This window comes from Anser brachyrhynchus (assembly GCF_964034855.1).
Source record: "Anser brachyrhynchus genome assembly, chromosome: 26".
NCBI lineage: Eukaryota > Metazoa > Chordata > Aves > Anseriformes > Anatidae > Anser > Anser brachyrhynchus.
In genome coordinates, this window is record NC_137719.1 from 5,451,810 (window position 1) to 5,476,164 (window position 24,355).

The 24,355-nt window shown below is 56.8% G+C and overlaps 2 protein-coding genes across 8 annotated transcripts in view; both read right to left on the reverse strand.

Annotated features, from left to right (window-relative positions):
• Position 1: 1 nt before the first annotated feature.
• On the reverse strand, positions 2–7,016 carry RNF122 (ring finger protein 122). Of its 3 annotated transcripts, none has more exons than XM_080568495.1 (6): positions 6,860–7,016; positions 2,292–2,448; positions 1,362–1,407; positions 938–979; positions 574–656; positions 2–493 (listed from the first exon to the last, which is right to left on the reverse strand). In XM_080568495.1, the coding sequence occupies exons 1-6, from the start codon at positions 6,882–6,884 to the stop codon at positions 379–381; spliced, it is 468 nt and encodes a 155-aa protein (XP_080424621.1). In that variant the 5' UTR covers positions 6,885–7,016; the 3' UTR covers positions 2–378. The 3 variants fall into 3 exon arrangements, with proteins under 3 accessions (XP_080424621.1, XP_080424620.1, XP_080424619.1); XM_080568494.1 differs by lacking the exon at positions 6,860–7,016 and adding an exon at positions 5,567–6,599 and having other exon boundaries at positions 574–653; XM_080568493.1 differs by lacking the exon at positions 6,860–7,016 and adding an exon at positions 5,567–6,589.
• A 1,574-nt stretch (positions 7,017–8,590) lies between these two features.
• The window catches only part of DUSP26 (dual specificity phosphatase 26), a 67,098-nt gene continuing 51,333 nt past the window's right edge, over positions 8,591–24,355 (reverse strand). Inside the window, exons 1-5 of one of the 5 annotated variants that reach the window (XM_080568487.1) lie at positions 20,724–20,861; positions 12,575–12,747; positions 10,372–10,644; positions 9,803–10,011; positions 8,591–9,366 (exon numbers count right to left, since the gene is read on the reverse strand). In XM_080568487.1, coding sequence (XP_080424613.1) covers positions 9,167–9,366; positions 9,803–10,011; positions 10,372–10,550 — 588 coding nt within the window. In that variant the 5' untranslated portion in view covers positions 10,551–10,644; positions 12,575–12,747; positions 20,724–20,861 and the 3' untranslated portion in view covers positions 8,591–9,166. Of the gene's footprint in view, positions 9,367–9,802; positions 10,012–10,371; positions 10,645–12,574; positions 12,748–12,981; positions 13,001–20,723; positions 20,862–24,355 lie in introns of those variants that run through there. The other 4 variants (XM_080568489.1, XM_080568488.1, XM_080568486.1 and 1 more) reach the window with 4 other exon arrangements.

Here is a 24,355-nt window from a genome sequence, read left to right on the forward strand (position 1 = left end):
ACCGGCTGAGAAACCATGGGTTTAATCACTGCTTCACACAAAGCTGTGCGCTCCCTCCCAAAAACGGGGAGCCTCAGAGTCCGGAGGGGGTCAGGTACAAAAATACTCCGCGCAGCGAGGGGGGAGCGGGGGGGGGGGGCACAGCCCTGCCCGTGCCGTGGGCTCTGCCTACCGTGGGCAAGCCCAGGCGGTCCCGGCGGAGCACGTCCAGGGGTGGCATAAAAACCGACCGCCCCCCAAAACCAACGCGACGCCCCGCGAGATAAAAACCCCAGCTCCGAAATCCCGAATCCTTCGAGACGAAGCGTTCGTTTCCCCCGGGGACGCGGGGCCGGGCGATGGCGCGTGCAGGATCCGGCCGGCGGGGAGCGGGGCCGCTCACACCAGCTCATCCAGGAGCGTGCCGATGCCGGCGCGGGGCTGTGCCGGACCCGCCATGGGCTTGTTGCACATGGGGCACACGCAGCGCACCTCCAGCCACTTCACCAGGCACCTGCAGGAGGGGGGGAAAACGTGAGGATGGAAAAACCCCGTGGGGACGAAATCCCCGCCGCCCTCTGCCGCTGTACTCACTTTCGGTGGAAGGCGTGCTGGCACGGCAGCACCCCCAGCTCCTCCTTCACCTTGAAATCCTCCAGGCAGACGGCACAGGTCTGCTGCGGGAGACGAGATGGGGGGCGAGGGAGGGTGAGAACGCGCGGGACCCTACACAATACTCACGCACGGCCCCACTCCTGCTGGGATGCTGTGGCCAGGGAAAGCCCAGGGCGGTGGGGCCTCTTCCCAGGTATTTCTGGCAGGGAGTTTCCCTCCCGATTTCCAACCCCTGCTGCTGCTGCCAGCCACGCGGTGCTGGCACGTCCCTGTCCCGCCTCGGGGACCCAAAGCACCATCCCCGTGAGCCCCAGCTCAGCCCCAGAGGTGGTTCTGCGCTCACCCCGTGCACGTTCAGCCTCCGGGCGTCGCCTTTCAAAACCACCTGCGGGAGAAAAGGAGACAGATGAGGATCAGGAGCAGCCGGGACTGATCCGGGCAGTGGGTTTCACTGCAGCAAGCACTGAGCTGGCAAAAGTCCAGGCTGGACGGGCAGCGACCGTGTGTCCAGGCTGCTCACCCACCACCCCGAGCAGGGCTCCTGGATCCCATCGGGATTTTGCCAACGGGAGCCAAAACGAGCCGGGCAAGGGCAGGTCGAGCTCAGGTGCAGCAGCAGTGTGTCCCATCACGCTGCCTTTGAACATCTCAGGTCAGCTGGGGACGAGGAGCATCAGTCCCTGCTGCTTCCCCACCTGCCTGCGCCCACCTCCCGCTCGGCCCCAAATCGATGTGTGTGTGTGTGTAGGAAACAGCCGTGACTTTACCTCCTTGTACCCGAATCTCTCGCTCTGAGCCTGGTGCCGCAGTTTGCTAAAGAGGGAGAGAAAAAAGCACCGTGAGCTTTACAGCACCCTCCAGAGCCACCTCTGAGCAGCGCAACCCCGAAGTTTCAGGAGGCACCAGGGCAGCGCAGCCCTGCCCAGCCTGCTCGGCCCAGGGACGGGATTTGGGGATGAGCTGCGCCGGGGCAGGACCCGGTCCCGCAGCGCCTGCGGAGCCGGCAGCAGGGAGCGGTAACAGCCGGCAGCCCCGATTGTTTGCCTTAGGAAGTTGTTGGTGGCGCAGGAAGCGCTCTATTTCCAGCGCTCGCCCGCCGGCAGCTCCCAGCCCCGCCGCGACCTTGGCCGAGGCGAGGGCGCTGGGGAAAGCCGCCTCGGAGAGGAACCCGGCAAGGCACCAGGGGGGCAGGGGACCGCTCGCTTGTTGCCTTTGCTTCTCCTCCATGCCAGGCACCGAGACGTCCTTCTGCAGCCCCCCCAGAAGGGCTGAGAGACGCCGGGGATGGCAGCGGAGAGCTGGGGCATCCCGCAGCGAAGGGCTCGAGGCCCACAGAAACGCCAGCTGCTGCCTCCGGGTTTAAAAATAGCCCTGCCTGAGCGGGGAGGGCAACGTGAAGACATCCTCTGCCGCTCGGCGCCGCTCCTCCCCCTGCCCGACACAATGCGTCCCTCCCGCACGGTCCCCTGGAAAACAGGAGCCCCTTCCTGCGCTTCCTGCCCTGCTCTGCCGTGGGGGCTGCGATCGCGCCTGGCCCCGCTCCGGGCTCAGATCCTCGTGGCGAGAGGCTCCGGTGGTGTGGGACACCACAATGGGGCGCGGGGAAGGGCAAGGCGGAGGCACCTACGGGGCTGGGACGGCCCCCGGGGACGCCGACCCGCCGCCACGGCCCCACGGCCGGAGGGTGCCCGGCTCACCTGATGAAGTAGCAGCAGAAGATGAGGCTGAGCACAAAGACGAAGATGCCGGTGCCGAAAATGACCATGTAGATGTTGAGTGGCAGGTCCTGGAACGTGACGGGGGGCATCGTGCAGGGTTTACTGGTATAAATCAGGCCCAGACTGCAGGAGCACCCTTGGGGGAGGAAAGAGAAGTCAGCGCTTCGAATGGAAGAGGAGGAGGAGGGCCCCTGGCAGCAGCGCCAGCACTGGCTGCGGTCACCTCTGCGCCTCCACGGTCACAAACCCCTTCTCCAGCAGCACGAACGTGAGGCAGAATCCCGGTGTCTGGAAGGAAAAGAGGCCCCGGCCCCGGGCCTCCATCTCCATACAGATCCAGGGGAGCCGGGAGGGGATTCAGGGAGGGACGGAGATTGCAAAACCAGAGCAGCCGGCGCTTGGTGGGAGCCAGGAGCAGCCCCGGGGCTGATGCTGGGTGGCACGGAGACCAAATCGGGCGGGAGGGCATCACACAGGGGTGGTGGCAGCACGGGGACAGCAGCGGGGTGCCCACCCAGCGAAGTGGGACAGGGGCACGGGGAAGCACCAAGCCCACTGCCCCTGCCGCTCCTGGCAGCTGACGCAAAGTCGGCGTCTGGCACCGAGAGCGCGCTGCTGCTTGTTTCGAAATGGTGCTGACCCCACAAAAGCCGGAGCTTTGATTTCCCATCAGATCTGGCTCACGCGGGACTTCAAAGGAGAGCGGAGGCCCCGTCTGTGCTCTGCGGAGCATCTGCCCTCGATGCGCAGCGCAGGAACAGAGGGTGCCGGGCGAGCTCATCAAAAAGCTCCTACAGGAACACTTCTGGGTTTAATTACAGCCCGCTAAAATCCTCCGCCTGTTTCTCATGAGAGGATGAAAACTGCTTTCCACCAGGACAGCAGAGACAGGAAGGGAGCCCGGCACGGCGGAAGAAAGCTCTGCACGAGCGGCGGGGTCCCCGGGGAGCAGCAGGGGCCGGTGGCGCACACCGATGTCCCCGTGCAACGTCGTGCTCCCGGCTGGGCTTCTGCCGGGTGTCCGCTTCCTCGTGCACGTTGAATTTACTCTGAATTTACACGTGGTGTGCTGGCCAAACCCTGCGTGGCTGGAGAGAGGCAGCCGGCTCTGGGATCTGCGCTTTGCTGCTGTGTAGCACCAGGCAAAGCGCCTGGGCTGTAGGAAACGGGGTTTTCCTGCAGGGAGCCGCTCGCTGGCCTCCTGTCATCGCTGGACACGCTGCATCTGCCTCCTCACCCACACAGCGGGAAAGGGAGGATTTGTTTGTCGGGTCCTGCTCTGCCAGCCTTCTGCTCTCGAGACCACCAGGTGCAGAGGAGGACAATAAGTTTTGGTTGTTCTTTTTTTTTTTTTTTTTTTTCCCATTTCCCTACTGGAAATGATTGAGAAATGCCCGGAAAATAGAATTAGAAAAAAAAAAAAAAACACCACCACAAACCACAAGTCAATGAGGTAATGCTGGTGTGCGTGGCGGGACGCCGCTCGGCAGCTGTCGATGGATGGAGGTGGCAACCCCCGAGCACCGCACCCAGACCCCGTGCCCCTCGCGTACACCCACAGCCCTGCGCCCTGCTGCGCCCCCGGTCCCCGCTCCCTGCCCAGCTGCGCAGGGACTGCTCTGTGTTTCGCGCCCCCGTCCCCCACGGGTGTGCCTAAAAGCCCTTTGCACGGGCACCCGAGGGGGCAGCAAAAGCAGCAGCAGGGGGAAAAGGCGAGGTGGAAGAAGAGAAGCCACAAGTCCCGGCCCCGTACCCAAGAGGAGCTGGCCTAACACGTCCCCGCCAGCCGCGGCGCAGCTGGCAAGGCTAATTTTAGGCTCCCCAGCTCAGCAAGGCTCATTCCTGCTTCGGAGGCTTTCCAGCCCTCACTGCTCCGGGCAGCACGGCCCCGGGGCAGAGCCACGGGCTGGGAGGCGAAGCTGCTGCCAGGGGAAGCCCTCGAGCGGCGGGTCCCGGCGGGGGGAAGCGACCCCCTTCCCAAATCTGGCTCCTCCCGACCCTGGCCGGCCCCTTCCAGCTCCCCCCAGCGAGAGTTCAGCAGCAGGGTGGGCGCTGGCTCGGCCGTGGTTTTAATTAGCACAACCCCCTTCGCCTGACAAAGGCTTTCATATTTTTAGCTCGAGAGGAACAGAGCGAAGCCGGTTTTAATACAATGAAGGCCTGAGGGGCACCAACCCCAAACCGAAGCAACCCGCGTCACCAGCGTTAAGTCCACCCGGGACCAGTTTTACACCTGAAGCCAGGAGCCTTGAAAGCGGCGTGCTCAGACAATTATTTAGTTGAAAAAAGGAGAAGAGAGGGATCGCCGGACATCTGCAGAAGGGCTACGGACACACGCTGACTTTCTCCACCCTTGTCCCTGCGAGGAGGATGCTCAGGAAGGCGGTGCGCCCTGCCAGCAGTGTGTTTTCTCATGCCAACAGCAAAAGCTCCCCTGTGTAAGCAGGAAAGGTGCAGTCCGACCTGTCGGGGCACCGGGGTTGCGCCACCTCCTCCTCCAACCCCGGCAGATGCCGGCAGGTTTAGGCTGCCCGGCGGATTTAGGTGCTGAGCTGGCCCAAATAACAGCGCACGAAGCGCTGGGGCCAGCAAGGGGGTGACCCCATCCCGCTCCCCCGGCCAGGATTAACTCCCCTGGGACACGCAGCCGGGAGCAGGGCCGCTTCTCAAGGTCCGAGCGATCCGTCTCACTGGCCTGGAGAAAAACTACAGAGGAAAACCAGGCGCCTAACTGCGTCCCCGTCCGATTACAGCCCTGATGCTGCAACACCGCCGGGAACGCGCCCGAGAGCCCCAGGGATAATTTCTGCCACCGAACAACCAAAGAACGGATGCACGGCCCCAAAAATGCCCCCCACACCCAGGTCTACGCCCTGCAAAGCGCCAGGCTGAAGTCAGGAGGCCCTGCGGCATCCGGGGTCGAACAGCACCCCTTCAACCACCGTGCCACAGCAGCGTGCAGGATTTGAAACCAGGACAGACGCAAGCTCTGCGCGGGCACGGGGTTTTTGCTGAGCAGAGCTTCTCCCTCACCCCAATTCTTGTTCAATACAACAAATGGAAAACTCAGCAGGTCATTAAATAAAACCATTCTTTCCACTCCCACACAAAAGCCGTGGGCTTTGCATCACGAAATTGAATGCAGCTTCCATGTAGTTTTTGCTGTGAGGCAGGAACGGGCTTCCTGCAAAAGTCTCCCCTGCGCCAAGCGGCTCGCGGCGGGGCATAGCCAGGTCCCCGCCACACCAAGTTACCTGCGAAGTGCCCCAAACTACGGCTGAGCAACAGGAGGAGCTGTGATGCGGAAGAGGAGCTGCAATTCCAAGCCAGCACAGCGCGTTCCTCCTGTTCAGACGTTTGGAGTATGCCTATTAATGGCGAAAATTCCATTTCTTTACTGGGTATCGGACTTACTCACGCCACCGGCCCCTGTTCTTGCACGGGTCCTCAGCAGCACGCAGCTCAGCAATTTTGCCGCACTCTGCTGATGTGAATACTTGTGGGGTCAGGGCTCGAAGCCAAGACGCCCGAGCCAGATGCCCACGGGCGGCCTCCCAAACCCACGCCTTGGCCTCCGCACAAGGGCGGGCTCTGTCCTCCGAGCCCTGGGGAGCCGGGGAGAGCTGCGGCCGCTCGGAGCCTCTCAAAGCCCCCAGCTCTTACCGGGGATGTTTCCTTTACGCTGCCGAGTTTGCATTTTCTGCTGAGGAGCATTTAGAGCACCGAAGGAACCCCCTGCCCTCCCCACGAGGCCAGGCTAACTGCTGCTCACCCCCCAAGCCGCACGAGAGCACCCGAGGTGCGCGTTGCAGGAGGGGAAGCCACCGGTTGCGCGTTTAGAGCTTCAAAGGCTGCAAACCTTTCGCAAATTAAAACAACCCGGCCTTTGTTGCTGAGGCAGGGCTTTGATGGTGGAGTTCCCAGCGCAGCCTCCCGGCTCCTTACCCAGAGAGAGACCCACTTCGTGCTCAGCCACCCCCCCCCTGCCGCGGGCAAGCTCAGCGCCACGTTCCCAGGGATTTTGGGGGGCTGGCAGGAGAGCGGGGGGCCAGGGCCCTGCCTGGGGGCCCTCGGAGCCATGCCCACGCCACCGACATGGACACACGGGTGGGGGGCTTCGCTCCCACCACCACAACCAGTACGGCCGCCCCGACGGTGGGGCTCGCTGCTGGGGGGCTGGCGGCTTCCCCTGGCCCCGGGGGGGGTGACCCCAAAAAGCACAGCACCCCTTGCCTGGGGGGCAAAACTTTTTGGGGTGCTTGTTGGAGGCTGCCCGCTCCCCAGCATTGGTTCCCCTCCACCTCCCAGGAGGGGCAGCAGCCCCCGACCCCCCAACCCCCCCCTGGACCCCAAACCCCCCCGACCCCCCCAAACCCCTTGTGCCCCCCCCAACCCCTCCTGCCCCCCCCCCGACTCCCCCAGACCCCTCCTGGCCCCCCTAAACCCCTCCCGTTCCCCTCCCAGCCCCCCCAAACCTCTCCTGCCCGCCCCCCAGGACACCCCCAAGCCCCTTCCCGTCCCCCCCCAGCCCCCGGCCCCGCTCTCACCGTGGCACCACTGGAACGGGGGCATCCGGGAGCCGCTCCGCGGGGCCGGGCCGGCTCCGCCGTGCGCGGCTCGGGGCCATGGCCGGGAGCGGGGCCGGGCCGGGCGCCGGGGAACGGGGCCGGGCCGCAAACCCCGCCCCGGGCCGGGCCCCCAACTCCCGGGGCCGCCCCCGAGCTGCGGGGGGGGAACCGGCGAGGGGCTCCGGGACCCCCCCCGGGCATGAGGCGGGGTGGGGGGGTGTCAGCAGCACCGGGCTGGGGCCCACACGCAGCGTGGGGACCCTTGGGGCATAGGGAGCCAGGCCCCATGGAGCCCCCCCGGCCCCACGGAGTCCCCCCAGGCCCCACGGAGCTTCCCCCGGGGGCAGGCTGAGGGCTGGGGGTGTGCGGCCCCCAGAAGGGAAAGCTCCGGGCAGGAGGGCTCCAGGAAAGCTGGGGAGGCCCTCTGTTGGGGTGCGCAGGGATGGGGCGGGGGTGATGGCTTTATACTAAAAGAGCGGGGATTTAGGTCAGATGTAAGGAAGAAATTCCTCGCTCTGAGGGTGGTGAGGTGATGGCACAGGCTGCCTGGAGGAGCTGGGGGTGCCCCATCCCTGGCAGTGCCCAGGGCCAGGCTGGATGGGGCTGAGGGCAGAGGGTTGGACTGGGGTGATCCTTAAGGTGACCCTTCCATCCCAAACCACCCTGTGATTCTGTGCAGCAGCCCTTTGGGGAGCCTTGCCGAAGGTGCTGAGCTCCCAGTGTCTCTCAGCCTGGCGCAGGAGGTTTTGGACACCATCAGCACCTCCAGGCAAGCCAAGGAGCCTGCAGGTGACCGTGAGGGCAGCAGGACCGACAGTGCCCGTGCCAGGGACAGCCGTAGGGTGGGCTCTGTGCACCCTCCTCACCAGACACCCAGGGGATGGGATCAGGCAGCTTGGTGCCACCAGGGGCTGGGGCTGTGCTGACCCCCCGAGGTCTGGGTGCTTCCCACACCACACACCGATCTCCCAACACAGGTGCCTGGCTACTGCCAGCACGGGGGAGGGCACAGCACGCCTGTGATTTTACTCCCTGGCTCAGTTTGCTGATCCCCCAAACAAACTCTTTGCATCCAGAGCCTCCCTGATCCCAGCTTTGTCAGCCAACGGCCGCGCTCCGCATTCGGGTCTGACTGGCAGCAGGCTGCACAAAGGGAGCTGCACGGCAGCAAGGAGCACAAAGCAGAGCTGCAAAAATCAGGCAGGAGGCGATCTGCAGCCCCCAGGGCACCGCACAGCCTGCAGCCCAGGAGCGGGGGCAGCACACACGCAGGATGCCACCACAGATGGTTGCCCCTGGCCGCTCTCGCTCGCCCATCCAGCCCCTCTGCAAGTGCAAAGGCACTTTTTGCAGGCCCTGGTGGCCAGCCGGCCTTTCCGCGAGCCTGGTGGCTAGCTCCGTGTCCGCCTGCCTTCGGGAGACCAATATCGCCACCTCCTGATGGATGCTGACCTGGTGACCGCCAGCCCTGCTCTGCTTCCCAGCGGGAGCCCACCCTTCCTCTTTCTGTTCCCGCAGCTGGAAAAAAGGAGTGGGGGGGCTCAGCAGGGGCACTGGCCACCGGGGGGGCTGACAAGTCTTGGCCCGAGGATCTGGGAGGATTTGGGCTCATCTCGGCCCGGAACACCCAGGGCAAGGCTTTTCCACCAACTCAGATCCCAGCCTGAACAAAAAGCCTGTCCCAAAGCACACAAGGGATGGCCGAACTTCTTCCTTAGCGCTGTCTTTATTTTCACAGGTTAACACTAGGCATGGGGGACATCCAAACACTACGACAAAAGGCCTGTTTGCCAGAGCCCACACACCAGAGCTAATTCACATTGCTACGCAGACCAAAAACAAATGGGAAACAAGACGAGGAACACACACAGCTTCAGTCTCCTGGGAGGGAGGGACGGGACCGGCTTGGCAAATGCATCTGCCACGTGGGAGAGCCAACCCTTGAAGGCTTCCTGGAGCCGAATCGGGTAGGGAGTAACCTGAAACGTGGGGCTGAGTCCCTCCAGAGGCATCTCTGAGCGAGCAGGCTGGGAAGGAGGCGATACGTTAGGCCTACCTAAGTGCCGAGATTGCAGGTTGAGGGCCTAGACTTTACCACTAGGAATAGCTCGCATGTCTGGGGACCCCCTCAGCTGAGGGGGGGGCCAGGGCCGGTTGCACGGGACCCATTAGCTGCCAAGCATCTGCACTGGGAGGAAAGGCCTACCCCTACCACACAGCGGGCACCGGGGGCAGGTGGGCGCCGCACACACGCTGCTCCCACCGCACAACCCCGCTCGTCCTCCATCACGAACTCCTCTTCAGCCTCAGGGCATTGTCCAGGGCGACCAGCTGGCGCAAGAAGCCCCGGTTGGGGATGATACCGCGGTGGTCCTTCACCGTCTTTATGGCTTCTACAAGGGGCATGTGGTGGCGGATCATGAGGTAGGCGAGGACCAAGGTGGCCGACCTGCTCACCCCGACAGCACAGTGCACAAGGATCCTTCCTGGGGGCGAAACACAGGGGCTGTGTCACAGCAGACCAAATATCCCAATTAAAAAAAAAAAAAGAGGACCCAACCATTTGTCATGGTGCATCCTGGCACTGCAGGTGTGCAGCCTCCAGGGTTAGATGTAGGGCCCCAAGTTTAATAGGGCTGTGATGCACTGAGGTCCTCCTCTTGGCAAAGGGTGTCAGTGCATTAGGATCTCCCAAAACAGTCTGAATAGGAACTAGTCATACTCTGAAATCTATGGGGCCAGTGCTCTAATCTTGCCCATCTCCTCTTTGGAGCAGGCAACCTAGAGTAGAAAATAACCATACCAGTCTAGAAATATCCCTGTTTTCTAGGATGCTTAGCAATAGGACATTAATCCAGCTTTCCACCCACCAAAGGGAGCTTCTCCCCTCCCCGCTTCGTCCCACCAATCTTTACCACTGACCTTCATTCAGCGCCTGGTGGATGAAGTCAGCTGCAGGGTAGAAGTAGGGGCTCATGTCAAAGGAAGGAGAGTCGTGGGCCTCGATGCCCAGGTAGCGGATGCCCGTGCCCTCGTAGTACTCAGCGCCCCCCCTCCACTTGCTGTGCGAGGCGTTGAGGATGTGGGTGATGCGCAGGTGGGCCAGCTCGCGGCGGTTGGCTGCTATATCTCTGCAGGGAGGGAGGAACAGAGCAGAGATGTGCAAGTTTAGAAAAGTTCAACATTAAAGAAGATTTCCCAAGGACGGTGTAAGGGCTGTCCTGGTCAAACATTTTCATCAGAGGGAAAGGAAAGATGCCAGACTCAGACTCCAGAATTTTAAGTCAATGTCACAGACTCCTTGGGCACGCCACCTCCACCCGCCCCCCCCAGCAGCTCTCCAATCTCTCAGCACAGCTGTGCTCACATCCTTCCTCCTCCTCCGACCCATCGTGTCCTCCTCTCCCTCACATTTCCAGCTTTCCTCTCCCAGACCTCTGCATTTCAAATACCCCTCAGCCCCCCAGTTCCTGTCCCCCTCCGATACGTACTGATCGCCCAGGTAGAGGCCTGGCCAGACCTCATCGGCGTGGTTGCAGGCTGTCTTCCCCGTGTACAGCAGCCTTTCCAGCTCGAAGACGCTGAGGATGGGGTGGTTGTTGCGCTCCTCCCGCGAGCCCCGGCTCGGCGACCTGGTGCCGTTCCTGGAGAACCTGGACAGGAAAGCCATGGGAGCTGCCGAGACCCACAAGGCATACCTGTGGGTTCGTGAAGGCCGGAGGGGGGCCGGGAGGTCTCTTCTGCTGCTGCTGCCACCCACGGTCCTGTTACAGAAGCAGAGGAGGTGCCGTTAGAAGAGCCGGGGACCTCTCGCTCCAGCCCTTTTGTAGAAATGCTGGCCCGAAGCAGCCAAGCCTGACCTTCCTGGCGAGAGGGCTGTGTCGAGCCAGCTTCCCAGCGGCTCCCGCTGTGAGACACGCTCACCTGTGCTCCCTTCCAAGAAGCAATGCTGCCGGGGAGCAGCTTACGGTGCCAGGGCTGGGGAGGGAAGCTGGAGAGGCAGCCAGATTGCTGAGTCTCCACGGGCTGAGGTTTTGCTCCAGCCCCATGAGTTGGGTTGAGGCCATATTGGCAAGAGGTGCTCTGTACAGGACCACCTTCCTTCTGAGCTGGCTCGGGGGCTTTGCCTGCCAGCGGGACGATGCCAGCTCGAGAACTGACGCTGCCAACCTGTGATCAGAAGCAGTGAAAGGCGGCCAGCTCTGGGCAAGCCACCAGGATCGGGGAGGAAAAACCCCAAACAGGTGGAGGATTCCATATGGCACCACGCAGGGTCTGGCTGGGGCCCAGACTCCTGCGGACCAGGCACAAAAGCCTGCGGGGAGGGAGAGGCAGCGTTAACCCCTCCGAGCACAGCAGTCCTGCTGCTGCATTTGAACACCCAGGACAGGTTTGGGGTGGGAAAGAGTTAATTTCAGGGGATGCGAAAGCCCGTTTTGCAGAGCCCATCCTCTGGGACACGGCTCTGCTCTCAGCCCTTTAGATGATGCCGATACTTGTCAGGAAACCTCCCTGGCCAGCCTCGGAGCAGTGACAGTCCCTGCGGCCAGGCGGTAGGCAGAGCCCCCTGGTTTTGCTCCCTTGCTGCCCCACTGGCTTGCAGAGCCCCCCGACACGAGGAGATCGTTTCCCTTCCTGCCCTGGAGGGGCTGGGAGGTGTCCAAAACGCATCCCACCGCAGCCACCCAGCGCTGGCACCCTTGGGCCGGCCGGGCTGGCTCAGCTCAGCCTGCCTGCTCTGACATCTCGCCCAAGGCGCCGGCCAGCAGCCAACGGCGCAGAAGGAAGAAGCCTCCGGCCATTTCCTGGCAATGCACGGAGGAGGAAAACATTGCAAGGGCATGAGGCAGCTCGGGGGGAGACCAGAGACGCTGCACGTCTCCCTCTCTCCCCTGTTCTGCGGGGGGAGCAGCTCAGACCCTGCCTGGCACCCTGGGGTGCTGCCCAGGCTGCTCGCCCCCAGGACAGAGCACGGGCCACCTCCCCTGCCTGACGAATTTTGGACTCCTTCTCGCTGGGCATTCCGACTTGGCAAAGCCCACCTTGTCCAGGCGGCATTTGGCACGGCCGCGTGCCGGGCCCTTAAACCTTGGGTGACCTTGGCTGCAGCACAGCCACGCGCCACCAGCCCCGGGCAGCATTAGGGAACAAGCAGCAGAGGGGTCTGAAAAACCACCACACCCCCAGTACGAGGCTGTAAAGAGCCAGACAGACCCTCGTATTGCTACAGCTGGCTGGTAAAACAGCAGCCCGCACCGATCATGGGATGTAGCTCATGAAACCTCAGGCCCAAAGCTGGCCTCCAGCATCCCCCCCCCAGCACACCACCACGCCAGCCCCCCCAGGTGCTGCAGGGGAAGAGAAACTGCCCCCGTCCATGTCCTCCAAACAGACCCCCCAGCGCTCCTGGCACCCCAACCCCTCCCAAACACCACCTGCAGCCCCCCTGCGGGTGCCAAGCCCGGGGGGGAGCCGGCTCCCCACTCTCCCAAGCAGGCTCCTGGCTGTCCCCGGAGCCCCTCTGGCAGCCGTGCAGTGCTCAGAGGGAGGGGAGAACCAGCCAGAGGCTGCCTGGGTGCAGAGCGAGCTCCGAAGAGGCATCGCCGAGCGAGCACAGGCTGCTCAGCCCCGCACGCTCACGGAGACAGACAGACAGACACGGGGAGGAAGGAGACGCCCCCCCCCCCACTCTACCTTTGCGAGGGCTGAGGCTTCCCTGCTCAGAGCGAGGGTGGCAGGCAGATCCAGTCGGCCATGTCTTCCTGCTGCTGCCGCCGCCGCTGTAGAAAGGCTGATGTATGAACATCTATTTTAAGCCATGACATGTCCAGAGGCAGGTTTGTTTATATCATGCTGTGCATGGATGGCTAAGGGAGGAACGAGGGAGACGGGCACAGAGTCAGAGATCGCATGCAGGCATGCACAGGCACACACGCAGATGCCCATTACTATGCAGACGAAAACAGCGGCAACAACAACACACCAAAATACCGCTGCCAGCTTTGCTTTCACTCCTCCTCCAGCAAACCAAGAGCCACAGGCATGCAGAGAAGGAGAGAAGAAAAAGCCGATAAAGTGGTGCTGATGACATGGTTACCTACAGCGTAACTCTGTCGCTGTCTCTAGAGGATGCTCTTTCATTTCTTTTTTATAATTGACCCTGTCCAAACCCCTCGCTTAGGGTCAGTTTGGCAGAGCCAGGGCTTGGTGACATTTTCTTCGTTTGCTAAGAAAATAAGCCTGGGGGTGGAGATATGTGGTATCTATTTACAAATTCATGGCAAAGTCAGGGAATACCTTTTTTTTCCCTGGAAAAAAAAATCAAGAAATGGAAGCTTTTTGTTTTGACATTTTCTAAATGACACCATTCATTTCAGAAGCGCTGCAATATTTCGCTTAAGCATTTTCCAGGCAGAATATTCTCCATCCCCTTAGAAGTGCTGGCGTTCAATTTAAAAGTTTGACTCAAATCAGAAAGCAGGAGTGTGGTGGGAAAAACAATCTGAGGAAGAGTCGAAACACGCTGTTCCAGGCCAAACAACACATCCTAAGGTTTATGGTGTTCCCTGCCTCCCTCTTATTCAATTAAACAGGAACATTTTCTGTTTTGTTTTCAGCTGAACTTGTAATCGTCTCAGGATGCAACCTCAGAAGCTTTGGGCACGAACTCAGCATCACCAGCAACCTGTCCTGTCCCGTATACCGGGTACAGACATGGGGAGGTTTAGCTGGGCATTTCCACAGCCAGCAGGGACTGCGCAGGTCCTGGGAGCGCAGCCTCAGAGGGGCTCATGACTTCGGGCACATCACAGACCCGGGCGTTTTTTCCCCATGGTGCTAAATGAAAGGACAGTGTTAGGGCAGTGCAGTGAGCTGACAGCATGTGCAGGCTTGTAAGGACTTTGGACACACCTGGAGGACTGATCTCAGCCTTCACTGTGAAGTTTTGGAATCCACAACAGCCCAGAAGCTGGAGGATGTGCTTGGGGAAGGCATTTGGGATATACCCTGCACTTTTGCCAAACATTAACTCCTGGCTGCTGTAGGAGCAGGGTGCCAGGCATGAGGGACTCGGTCTGTTCCAGTCCTTTTGCACCTTCCGAAATATTCACCCAGTGCTAACAAGTCCCAGGAGAGCCCCGCACACAAAGCGAACAGACCTGTGAGAGCGGCAGGTCCAGGCTGCCCCCACGCCCCTCCTGCCCACCCCACTCACCCGATTCTCAGGGAACCCAGGCTCCAGCTGCCTCCGTCCCAAACGCCCCCTACACCAAGTGGCTGTGCCGCACGAGCACCCCAGGGGGACTGGCTCCACGTCCCTTAACCACACACACCAAGGAATTGCAGTCCCAGTAGTCCGAAAAACACGCTTCTACACAGAAGTGCCTACAACCCTCATCACAAAAGGTTAAATCTGAGTAAGAAAAAAACCAACACGAAATAAAATTAGACGGATAAATGTTTTGGCAGAGAGTTGCCCGCAGGGAACTTACTGGCCATTTAAACAGAGGGTTAGTAGTTGGTATGTTTTTACTCCAATAATAATACTGGAATTGCTTTGTAAAGCAGCCAGAAGTCCCCAGCAAAGCCAGTGACTGCTTCTTAGATAATGAAATCTCAGACGCTTTGGAATGCCTGGGCAGCTGCAGCAAGGAAAAGTGTCAGCAATCTGTCTTTTCGTAAGGGAAGTTTCTCAGACACACAACTGACCTCCCTGACTCGCCTCCTCTCCTTGTTTTCCATAAACATCGGTGTTGTAGCAGAGACTGACTCGCTCCTTGCTCCCTGATAGCATTTCTCAGCTCAGTGTGTCCCTTCCGAAGCACCTGTCCTTGGAGGCAGGAGGCGACCCGAAGCACTGCAACGGGTCCACAGGCTCGGAGGGGGGCACAAACACCGCTGGGGGGTTGAAACCTCTCTCCCACCTGCGGTGACTCTCAAAGCTGCTCCCCCGGGAAGTATCCAGCTCCAGGACCAGCTCCAAAGACGTCCTGCAACCCCGCTCTCCTCTGAGCTTTATCACCCCGTGATGCTGAGCCCCCTGACTGAGCAGGGCCATTGGTCCTGGGCAGCTAAAGCACAGCAGTGGGCACCCAGGAGAGGTAAGGGCCAGCTCTCCCCAGCCACGGGCACCACCACAGACTGCCGTAGGGCTGGACAGTTTAAGGATAGCACCAGCATGGATTTCCCACATCCCCTAGCCGGCAGACTTGCTTGCTGTGGGGTGCTGCTGTTACTACAGGGGTGGGATGCTGGCACAGGCAGCCACCTCGTCCCCGTGTCTCAGCTAGCATCAAAAACTGCTGCGTGCAGCAGGCCTGCAGCAGCGAGGACAGAGCAGCTGTTTTCAGCTCCATTAGGAGGGGAATCGGCTCCCAGCAGAACAAGCAGGGCACCCGCTGCTCCCAGCTGTCCCCGTCTCACCAAGCCAGAGCTCGGAGCAGGGAGGAATCGGGGTTGGGGTTCTGCAAAACCCGCAAGCGAGCTACAATAAAGGGCAGCTTGGAAAAGTTCACAGCTCCAACCACTGGAGGCTGCTCTGGTTATACATAAATCACCACCACGCGCATTGTCAAACATGGAAAACTCAGCCCAAGGAAATAAAGGGCAGGGGTTAGAGAGTTTCAGAGCTGCTATTTCCTGGCTTTATACTCCACATGCATGCAAATTCACCACGGTCTTCGCAGCTCTATTTTAAAGATCAGAGATCAATCACTTCACGCACTAAATGCTGCATGTCCAAAAGCCACCTGGAAGGCAGAGGAGCCAGAGTTTATTATACTCAATCATAAACAGAAAGAATATGTATTTCATCCAACGCGTGCCATTTGATAGACCCGCTGCAGAGGAGGGTGGCAGACGGAGGGAGCACAGAGGGCAGAGAGCGCTGCAGAATAACCACAGAAAATTAAGCCTCTTCACAGTAATGGTCAGGGTAGGAAGGTGGCGTTATTGAAAGGGGTCCTGCAGGATGGCAGAGCTGCATTACAGCAACATACTGAATTTGGACATATGTGATTCACCTGGCACTGAAATGGCCCTGGAGGGACTGAGTGCTCAGCTCAGGACCAGCGACTGCCAACTGTGGGAGGTCAATCCACCATGCTCTTCCCTAGCTGCATGGATGCAGCACTGCAAAGGTGGGGGCTGCTGCAGGCCGCCTCAAAAAAATCGCCGAAAATTTATCCACAAAAGGCTTCTAAGGTCACGTGGCCAGTCCATCCAAAGTAGTACCAACTCTCGATCAAAGCAATAAAGTAATAACCTTCACTCTCTTCTTGCCTGCATTTAGGGCAGGGGTAAAGGTTTCTTTTGGGGCTCCAGCAGTCTGGAAGCAAATTGCGAAGCTCGAGGTTACAGCCTTCCCAGGGGCTCTCCCCAGCCTCCCCAGTCTCAGAACCTTTTGGACACCATTTGAGCACTGTAAAATCCTCTCCCAGCCCTGAAACAGACGTCTGCTTCCCTGTAAGAAACGTGATCAAAGGCAATAAACCCTTGCAACGGAGGATGTGCAGGTAACACAACTCCTCGGTGCCCATTCCGGCAGCGCCAGCGAGAACAGGAGTTAAAGCCTCGTCACTCGGCTGTATCGATTCACTGCTGGAGGGGGCCACTTGAGTTCTGGCAACACTGAGATATTTTCCATTAAAAGAAAGAAAAAGGAAGAGAAAAAAAAAAGGAAGAGGAAATAACAGCACCAGACTCATTGTCCGACAGCTGTAAAACCTGCAGAGCCTCAATTTGCGAGGAAGCAGCGCTTGTCCAGAGGGAGAGAGACAGCTGCTGGCTTTGTTGCAAACTTGCAGTGTTTATGATTACTTAGCAGGGAGACTCTGAATTGCTCGTGGACGCATTTTGCCTGTCATCCGTTGTCTTGTTAATGTCAGAAGCAGCCTGGGATAGATTTGAGTTGCTATAGCATACAGAGGGAAAAAAATCAGTAAGAAAAAAACAGCCGAAAAAGCCCAGCAAGTTGCTGGCAAAGTCTGCTGTGAAATCCTGATGCTTTCTGTCTAACTGCTCACTTCAGCTTGTCACATCTTGTTAGGAGAGCAGGCTAGGGCACAGTCCAAACCTTCTTAAAGCTGGTGGGAGGTTTGCTGTTGACCTGATCCTCGTTGTGTTTAAATGCTCGGAAGGATGTCAGATGGGAAAGAACTACCCACAGCTGAGACAGCCACGATCCCCATTAGCAAAGAGCCTGAGCTGTTCGCACTTTCTAAAGGCTAATCTTTCAAGATGAAGGTCACATCTATCTTGCATAGCAAAGAGATCTTCAAAATAGAGCCAATCGGCACTGGAAACCTGCACCTCGAAGGCGCTGGGCTGGGAGCAGAGCACGGTGGGCTGGGACGGCCGCGCTCTGTAACCAACATCACCTCTGCACCGCGTGCCTCGAGCTGTGCGCTCCCGGAGCTGCAGACCTGACTGCGCCACCTCTGCCTCCAGGAGCTCCAATCTTGCTCTTGCAAATCCCGAAGCCTTTGGGAAATCTGCTCTGGAGAAAAAAAAGGAATTATATCTGCATCGGGGTAGAAGCTGGGGGCAGGTCCCTGACAAATTCACGCTGACTTCAGGGAGGCCAGGACCCGTCTGTGATTATTTCCCCCCTTCGGTGTTCTTGGAGCAAGAACTAATCGCTGTGAGCACGACATGCGGCAGCGGTGTCTTTCTGAGGTCTGCAGCTACTGTTAACACAATGAGTTTCTATTCACTGTGTCTGTGGCACTAAGCACCCCAACAGCCCAGCGACGATTTCTAAAGCAGGGAGAAGAGCTTAGGAGCTCAAATAGAAAGTCAGCGAGAGTTGGGTGCCTAATTCCTTTCAATCTTCTTTTTAATTCCTAGCCTTAGGGCTTTGAGGAAGTGGCTGGTTTGATTTGATGAAGAAAAAAGCTGTTCCATTAACAGGTCTGATGTTGGAGAGGTTTCTTTCAGCCTGTGATGAATCCCAGCACCCGTTAGCAGGCCACACTCGCTGCTAGATCATATTTTCCCTTCAGTGACATTACGTCTCAAACAGGCTTTCACTGTAATAACATTTGCAGTAATGAAATCACCCGGCTGTACGGTCTTCTTTTAACAGCACAAATATCTGAGCTGGCGACAAAGGGAGATTTAAATGTCACACAGACCGTGCTGTATGTGTCCATCAGAAGATAAGGTTTCTCTTTGTCGATGAACGGAGATGCAACGGCGGCTGCTGGGCGTTGGGAGCACAAAGGCTCACCGCAGCTCTGAATAGGGAATGAGGAGGCTCGGGGAGCTGGACGAGCTAATACAGAGAGCTTTCCAAATCCCATGCTGGCTATAGGGCTCCAGAAGATGTACCAATGACACGGCACTGAATTTGCAAATGAAAGGATTTAAAATCAGCTCCTCTCTTGCCTCCCGAGTTCGGGGTTTGCTCTAACAGTAGCTGGCGGTACAGGACTGGGAAGCGAGGGAGGGAAGAGCTCTGAGCTGGGGAAGAACAGCCCCAGCGGCGGTGTTCCACTCTGGAAAGCTTGCAGAAGCCTCACCCAAGTTACCATGCGCGATGCCGCTGTAGCCCAAGAGAGCTTCATACCCACCCAGGAACTTCAGCTCATTGTCAAATGAAAAACATCAGCTGGGGGGGGGGGGGGGTGAAAAATACGTTGGGTCAACCCAAAATGAACATTTGAAATTAACAAACTGCAAAAAAGCGTTTTGTCATTTCTTAATTGTTTTCTTGGAACAAACACAGGCACAACGGGTCTCCCCAGTAAACGGAAATTCTTATTTTCATTGCATGCACTCAAGATGACTTGGGCCTGATTTGCTTCAGCTGATTAGACAACGAACTGATGTTTCAAATTAGATTATCAGAAGTAGTCTTCCTTTTGAAAACGTTGCTGCTTGATTTTGTAGTATGGAAATCCTTTCCTGCCTATCCCCAGGAAAGCTCTCGTGTGATTGATTTCCTCCAATAGAAGTGCTAAAAATTCCCAGTTCCATCAATGCCAGTTGTAAAACTCCCAACAACTAAAGACAGGATTTTACCAGCACACTTAGTTGTGCCTCAGGGTTGTTGTTTTTTTTTCTTAAAAAAATGAGAAACTGCTCTGTCAATGACTTGAAGGGTTACATTAGAAACCATTACATTTTGCTGCTGGCTCTTATGGTAACATGACTTGTACCTCCAGCTCGGCTTTCCATCTGCTACCAGCAGAGACAGTAATGTTACAGTCAACACAGAAAGTACTCGTGTTTCAAGGAGAGGAGAGTAATAATGAAAGAAGAAAAACATTAGAGACGATGATTTAGCCCGAGAAAGGGCAGATCACATCAACCGATATGCCACGTAGCACGGCTATGAAAGGAATAACATTTCCTCGGCAGGAATGTTTGGTGCAGTGGGAAGAGGGACCAATTTCCCACCTCTGTCTTTAGCAGAAATGTTAATTTTAGCAAAAGAAGTAAAGGTCGTGAAGGACAAAAGATTGTGAGGCAGTAAAAAAAACAAACCTCCTCCTCTCCCCTCCCCAAAGACGTGACAGTCTGAGCTGCTTTGCCTAGTGCAAACAGGCAGCAAAGAACATTTTAGCTTTAATAATTCTAATTATTCCACAGTATTGTGAAACAAATTAGAAATCCAAATGAAATCAGCGTCCCATGGCACTAGGAAACGTACGGTCACAGAATGCAGGTATCTAAATCTATCCTGAGTTCTGTCTTGCTTAGACAAGACAGAAAATAAAGGAAAATATGCTTAGAAACAGGAGAGAAAATTAAAGCACATATTTCTGCACACTGACTACTGCAAAGTCATGCAGGGAGCTGAAGGAAAATCAGCCCTGAAACTGAGCCTCCTGCACACCACTCCTATGCCAGCGCTTTCCTTTTCCAATTTTTTCTCTAACTGATTTTTCCCTGTTTTTTCCCCCTCTGCCTTTCTCCTGGGGGATACGCAGCTGTGATCCCTGGGCCTGGTGCTTCCACAGCTCTGGGTCCCTCAGGAGCAGGGTGCCTCGGGAGCTGGGAAGCGCCAAGGGATCAGGCACTTAACAGGCCGTGAAATCCCCGAGGATTTGATGCAGCCGGAATATGAAGCCCTGACGCTCCCCCAAGGGCATTTGCGGTGCTCCCCCGGAGTCCCCGCCCCACGGGAAGGAGCTGACTGTAGGCAGGGAAAAAAACTCGCTTTTATTTACAGTAAGGGAGCAGGAAACCCTCAGCTCCCATCCTAAGGCACAGCTTTAACCCTGGGCTCGGCATTCAGAGATCCGGAGGTCTTTAACAGCTGTTCATGAGGCAGGTGAGCAGGAAGACAATTTACACAGCCACATATGAGAACTAAGGACCAAAAATAGTCCTTCTCGTGCAGGCAGCTATTTATCAGCATCCTCATCCATCATGCTGAAGCATGAAAGGCCAAATAAATGACCCTGCTCCTGGCCGCCTATATTCCTGCATGCTCACAGGAAGGCAAATACCTTGAAAGAACTTGGCTGAGCCTGGGAGCAGAGGGCAGAGGCTGCCCCCCATAAAGTGCCGGGATGAATAGGATATGACAGCAGGTAAACAAGCGTGGCCAGGTGAAGCCGTCCTGGCGAGGGCAGTCAGCACTGCGCAGTGCCTCCTGCCTGGTTTATGCTACCCAGGGGCAGGGGGTGCAACAAAGCTCTTCCTCCACCTCCACAACGTGCTTTGCACTAACAACAGTGCTAACCTGGCCGCAGCAGGCTGTTATCTCTCCACACAGACCTGGTGCTCGAGCAAAAAACACTCCCCTCCATTTTTCTCAGAGGAACAACACAAAGCAGAATTGGGGGCATCTGCTTGACCGTGGCCATCCTGCTCTGCCAAGGGGTGCTTTTACCTGCTGCCATCCAGCCCTCCCTTCGCAGCCAGTCCTGGAGCTACAACAGGAATCCCAAGAGCAGCCATTAATGCAGGACCTGCCTTTATCTTCTCCATGCACCTGGCAGGCACTGATGGAAATATCCTCACAGCTGAGGCCGGTGGTGCTGTAGCAAGGAAGGACGAGCCACCTGCAGCAGGTGTTCAAATGAATGCCCACGGGAAAGAGGGCTAACAGCAAGCGCTGCCATCCCCGTTATTAAAATACAGAGATCATGCCACTGAGCCACTACGGGAAAAATCCACAAAGATCACTTGCAGGGTCCTAAGTCTTGCCAGATGACTCACAAAGGGAAACTATCTCACTTCTGAGCCGCTGCCTAAAGGACCCCTGCTCTGCTAAATTGCCTTTCCTGCATATGCCCAAATAGCAGCCTGGAGATATGTTGATTGCACTCTGTTAGATAGTCCCCGTGTGCTTTGGGCAGCACCAGTTGAGCATTGCAAAGCCGATCTATCTTCATGTTTCTTGCTTTCAGTGATTTACGATGGCACACGGAAGCTGGAGGCAGAGCAGGAAATTAAAGCAGATTTCCCGGCGTGACCCCCGCCTTTGAATCCCTCTGCGCCTCACCAGCGGGTTTTTGCAAACTCACAGGAACAAAGCTCCGTCTGCACGGCTCTGTGGCATGATACCGTGTGCCTGACAGGGAGACCAGCTCGGTATCATAGGGCCTGGCTGCGTATGTATGGCAAGGGGCTCCTGTGCAGTACATGTGGGCGGTGGGACATGGTGCCCGCCCCGCAGAATTTCAGCCTAAGTAGCCAGGAGAGAGCAGGAACGGAGCACTTCTGTTTGAAGGGAACTGAGGCATGAAGAGAACAAGTGATTTACACCATTCATGTACGGAATATGACAGGAATTGGGAAGAAAGGAAGCTCTCTGAAGCCAGAGCCCTCACCTACCAGGACGTCCCGGGCAGTCTCCTGGGCCCCTGGCTGCAAGCGCCCGCCCGGCAGCACCGGGGGCCTGCCAGCAGCTCCCCTGCTCTCTCGAACAGGGTTTAAGATGCACAGCTTTGCATCCCGCAGCCCCTGCCTTGGCTTTACTGCTGTCACACGCTGACAGATACTTTATGAGCCCAGGGACCCAACTCCTTCTGTTCACTTCAGAAACACTTTGCTGAGCAAACGGAGGCGAGGGGTGAGCGGAGCCGGTGCGCCTCCCAGGCAAGGCCGGGCTCTTTGGGGTTGAGTCTTTTGTTCTTTTCCCTCATTGCCTCCGCTGGCTTTGGCGATCTTTCTTCATAAGTTTCCCAAAAGTGACAAGGGCAATTTATTATGTGCGCGCAAGGCCTTGGGAATCTCCTGGAGACATATCATTCCTGCTATTATCCTCCTCACACGAGGAGCCGTTGTTCTTGTCAAGCTCGCTCGCTTCCTCCCTTGCAAAGAGAAGAAAGGATGCCGGGGATTTTTCATTAATCATTTTTACGCCCAGAGCTGCAGCTCCCGTCTGCATTCTGATCACTTCTGATCTGTGCCACCATTTTTCACGGGAGCACTTATGAGGATTGTTTTATGCTGCTGATTCGAAGTGCGTTAATGACCAACCATTCAGTGTCCAGAGCAAAGCCTTAAATTTAACGTACACTCCGGTGGGGAAAATCTATTACGGCTATACATTTTCGTTCTTGCTGCTCTTCTTCAAGGAAGGTGCCAGTTGCAAAGAGTCGGGGAGAGAGGGGGAAAGCTCGCAGAAGGAGTTTGGTTTATGGCAAAAAGGAAGGAGAAGCGAGCGGAGGTTTCTGCACCTGAGCTAGGGCTTGGGACTGCCGTGGTTGAAAACTGGAAGATCTAGCCAAGGAATGGCCAAGCTGGAAGGGAGAATATTGCCAAAACAGAATTATTTCAGCTGATGGGAGCTCAGCATGCCCTAATTTCTAGTCTGTGAGGTAAAGCTGCTCCTGACAGCGTGCCAGGGTCTCCAAGCAGACGGCTTTTTTTGGGATGGCACCGAGCACCGGGTGCTCCATCTCAACCACGGCCTCTTCTCACAGACCTCTCGGAGTAACAGCGAGGTTACGCACGGCTGAGGCTGAGCTTGTTTGGTCCTGCCCAGGCTCTGATTTCCTCACCTCCCCGGGCATTCCCAGTTTCCAACAACCACGCTGATGAGCGCAGTAGTGATTATTAATAATGACAAAAACGTGTAACCTCTTCTGTCACGTCAGCTCCAAGTCCTTCCAAAAGGCAGCAGGACCAAGCAGCAGTCTCCCATTTCCTCTCTAGAGAGTGGCAAAATATGCTCTATCTAAAAATAACAGTAAAACTGGACCTTGAATACGTCCCTTCCTCACGCTGTGCCTCTGGGCTCCTCCCGGTGACTGTCTCCTGTGCTAATTTTGTGCTGTCTCTCTGCAGCAGGGCAGCAGAGCCTGATCCTGGCACCTGGAATCAGTGCCCCCTCCTCGGCGTGCAAGTACCGGCACCTCCGGCCACGCAGAATTCATCTCAAATGTAATCTTGTCTTTTTACACAAGGGTCAGGAACCGGCTCCTATTCTGTGTGTGAATGAGTGAATACACAGTGCATTGTAATTCTGACCCTCTGACATCTTGTTTTAATACAAGAAGCATAAAACATAGGAGCCAGAGATTGGAAAAGACCTTCTGGACCATGAAGTTCAGCTCTCTGAGATAAGATCTCATTCATACCCTATCACGTTTTCTCTTGAAACTGTTAGGCTTCCTCTGCCACTGCCCTTAGTTCAGGATCAGCCTTTTCAACGCGTAAAAATCTCCCAAATTTTGAGCATAGGTTTACTCACAGTGAGGTTGCTCTTGTACTAACAATGTCCTTTAGCTGAAATAGTAACCCCAGTACTAACCATAATAATAGTTAATTACAAGCCCAGAGGGGCTGTTGCTGGAACCAAAAATAACCATGGTAATAGCCCAATGCATTCAAGCTGGGGGATAGCAATAAATAACCTCTCGGATCCATCAGCAGTAAAATGGCACGTCCATGTCAGAGTCCAGGAGGGAGGAGATGCTGCAACGAGTGCAAGTGGCGAGGCAGGCTCCTAGGGCGCCGCTCCGAGCGGGTGCGATCGGACAAAGAAAAATGCGAGGAGGGGAGAAAAGAAACCTTATTCCCCTGTGTGGAGCAATTTACAGACAGCTGCTCGGTCCCCTGGGACCAGGCAGAGGGGGAGAGAGAGAAAGATGTTCTTGCTGCCTTTCAGGCTAGACCTACATCAAACTCGTTAATGTCAATAGGAGGGAAATTGAACTGAGCTTTGTTGTAACCCTAATGAATCCTTTGCCAGTTACAGTAAATTTATTCTTTTGATTTCCCTTTCTCCCCCCATCTTGTTTCATGTGGGCTTTTTTTCCCCCCCTTTATTTAATGTTCCTTTTCTGGCAGCTTCTTCTTTTTATTTCTCTCCAATTTAAAACACAGTTAAAAAGCTGTGGTTGATTCCAATTAAACACCCCCTTTGGGATTACTAAAACACACACACACACACACACACAAAGACCCCCTTCTTTGATTGTTTCCACGGCAACGTATTTAAATATCTCATTCACGGTGTCCAAGTGAAGAGCTGAAGGATTTGGAGAAGCTTTCTTTTTCTGCTCCCTCACC

Bases quoted from the DNA above. Each gene is read 5' to 3' on its own strand.
- RNF122 (XM_080568493.1), bottom strand. From the start codon at position 5,702: ATGGAATTTTCGCCATTAATAGGCATACTCCAAACGTCTGAACAGGAG. The intron at 1,408-2,291 runs GTGAGCCGGGCA...CTCCCTCTTTAG, and splicing joins TTCTGCTGCTACTTCATCAG to CAAACTGCGGCACCAGGCTC. The intron at 494-573 runs GTGAGTACAGCG...CCCCTCCTGCAG, and splicing joins CAGCACGCCTTCCACCGAAA to GTGCCTGGTGAAGTGGCTGG.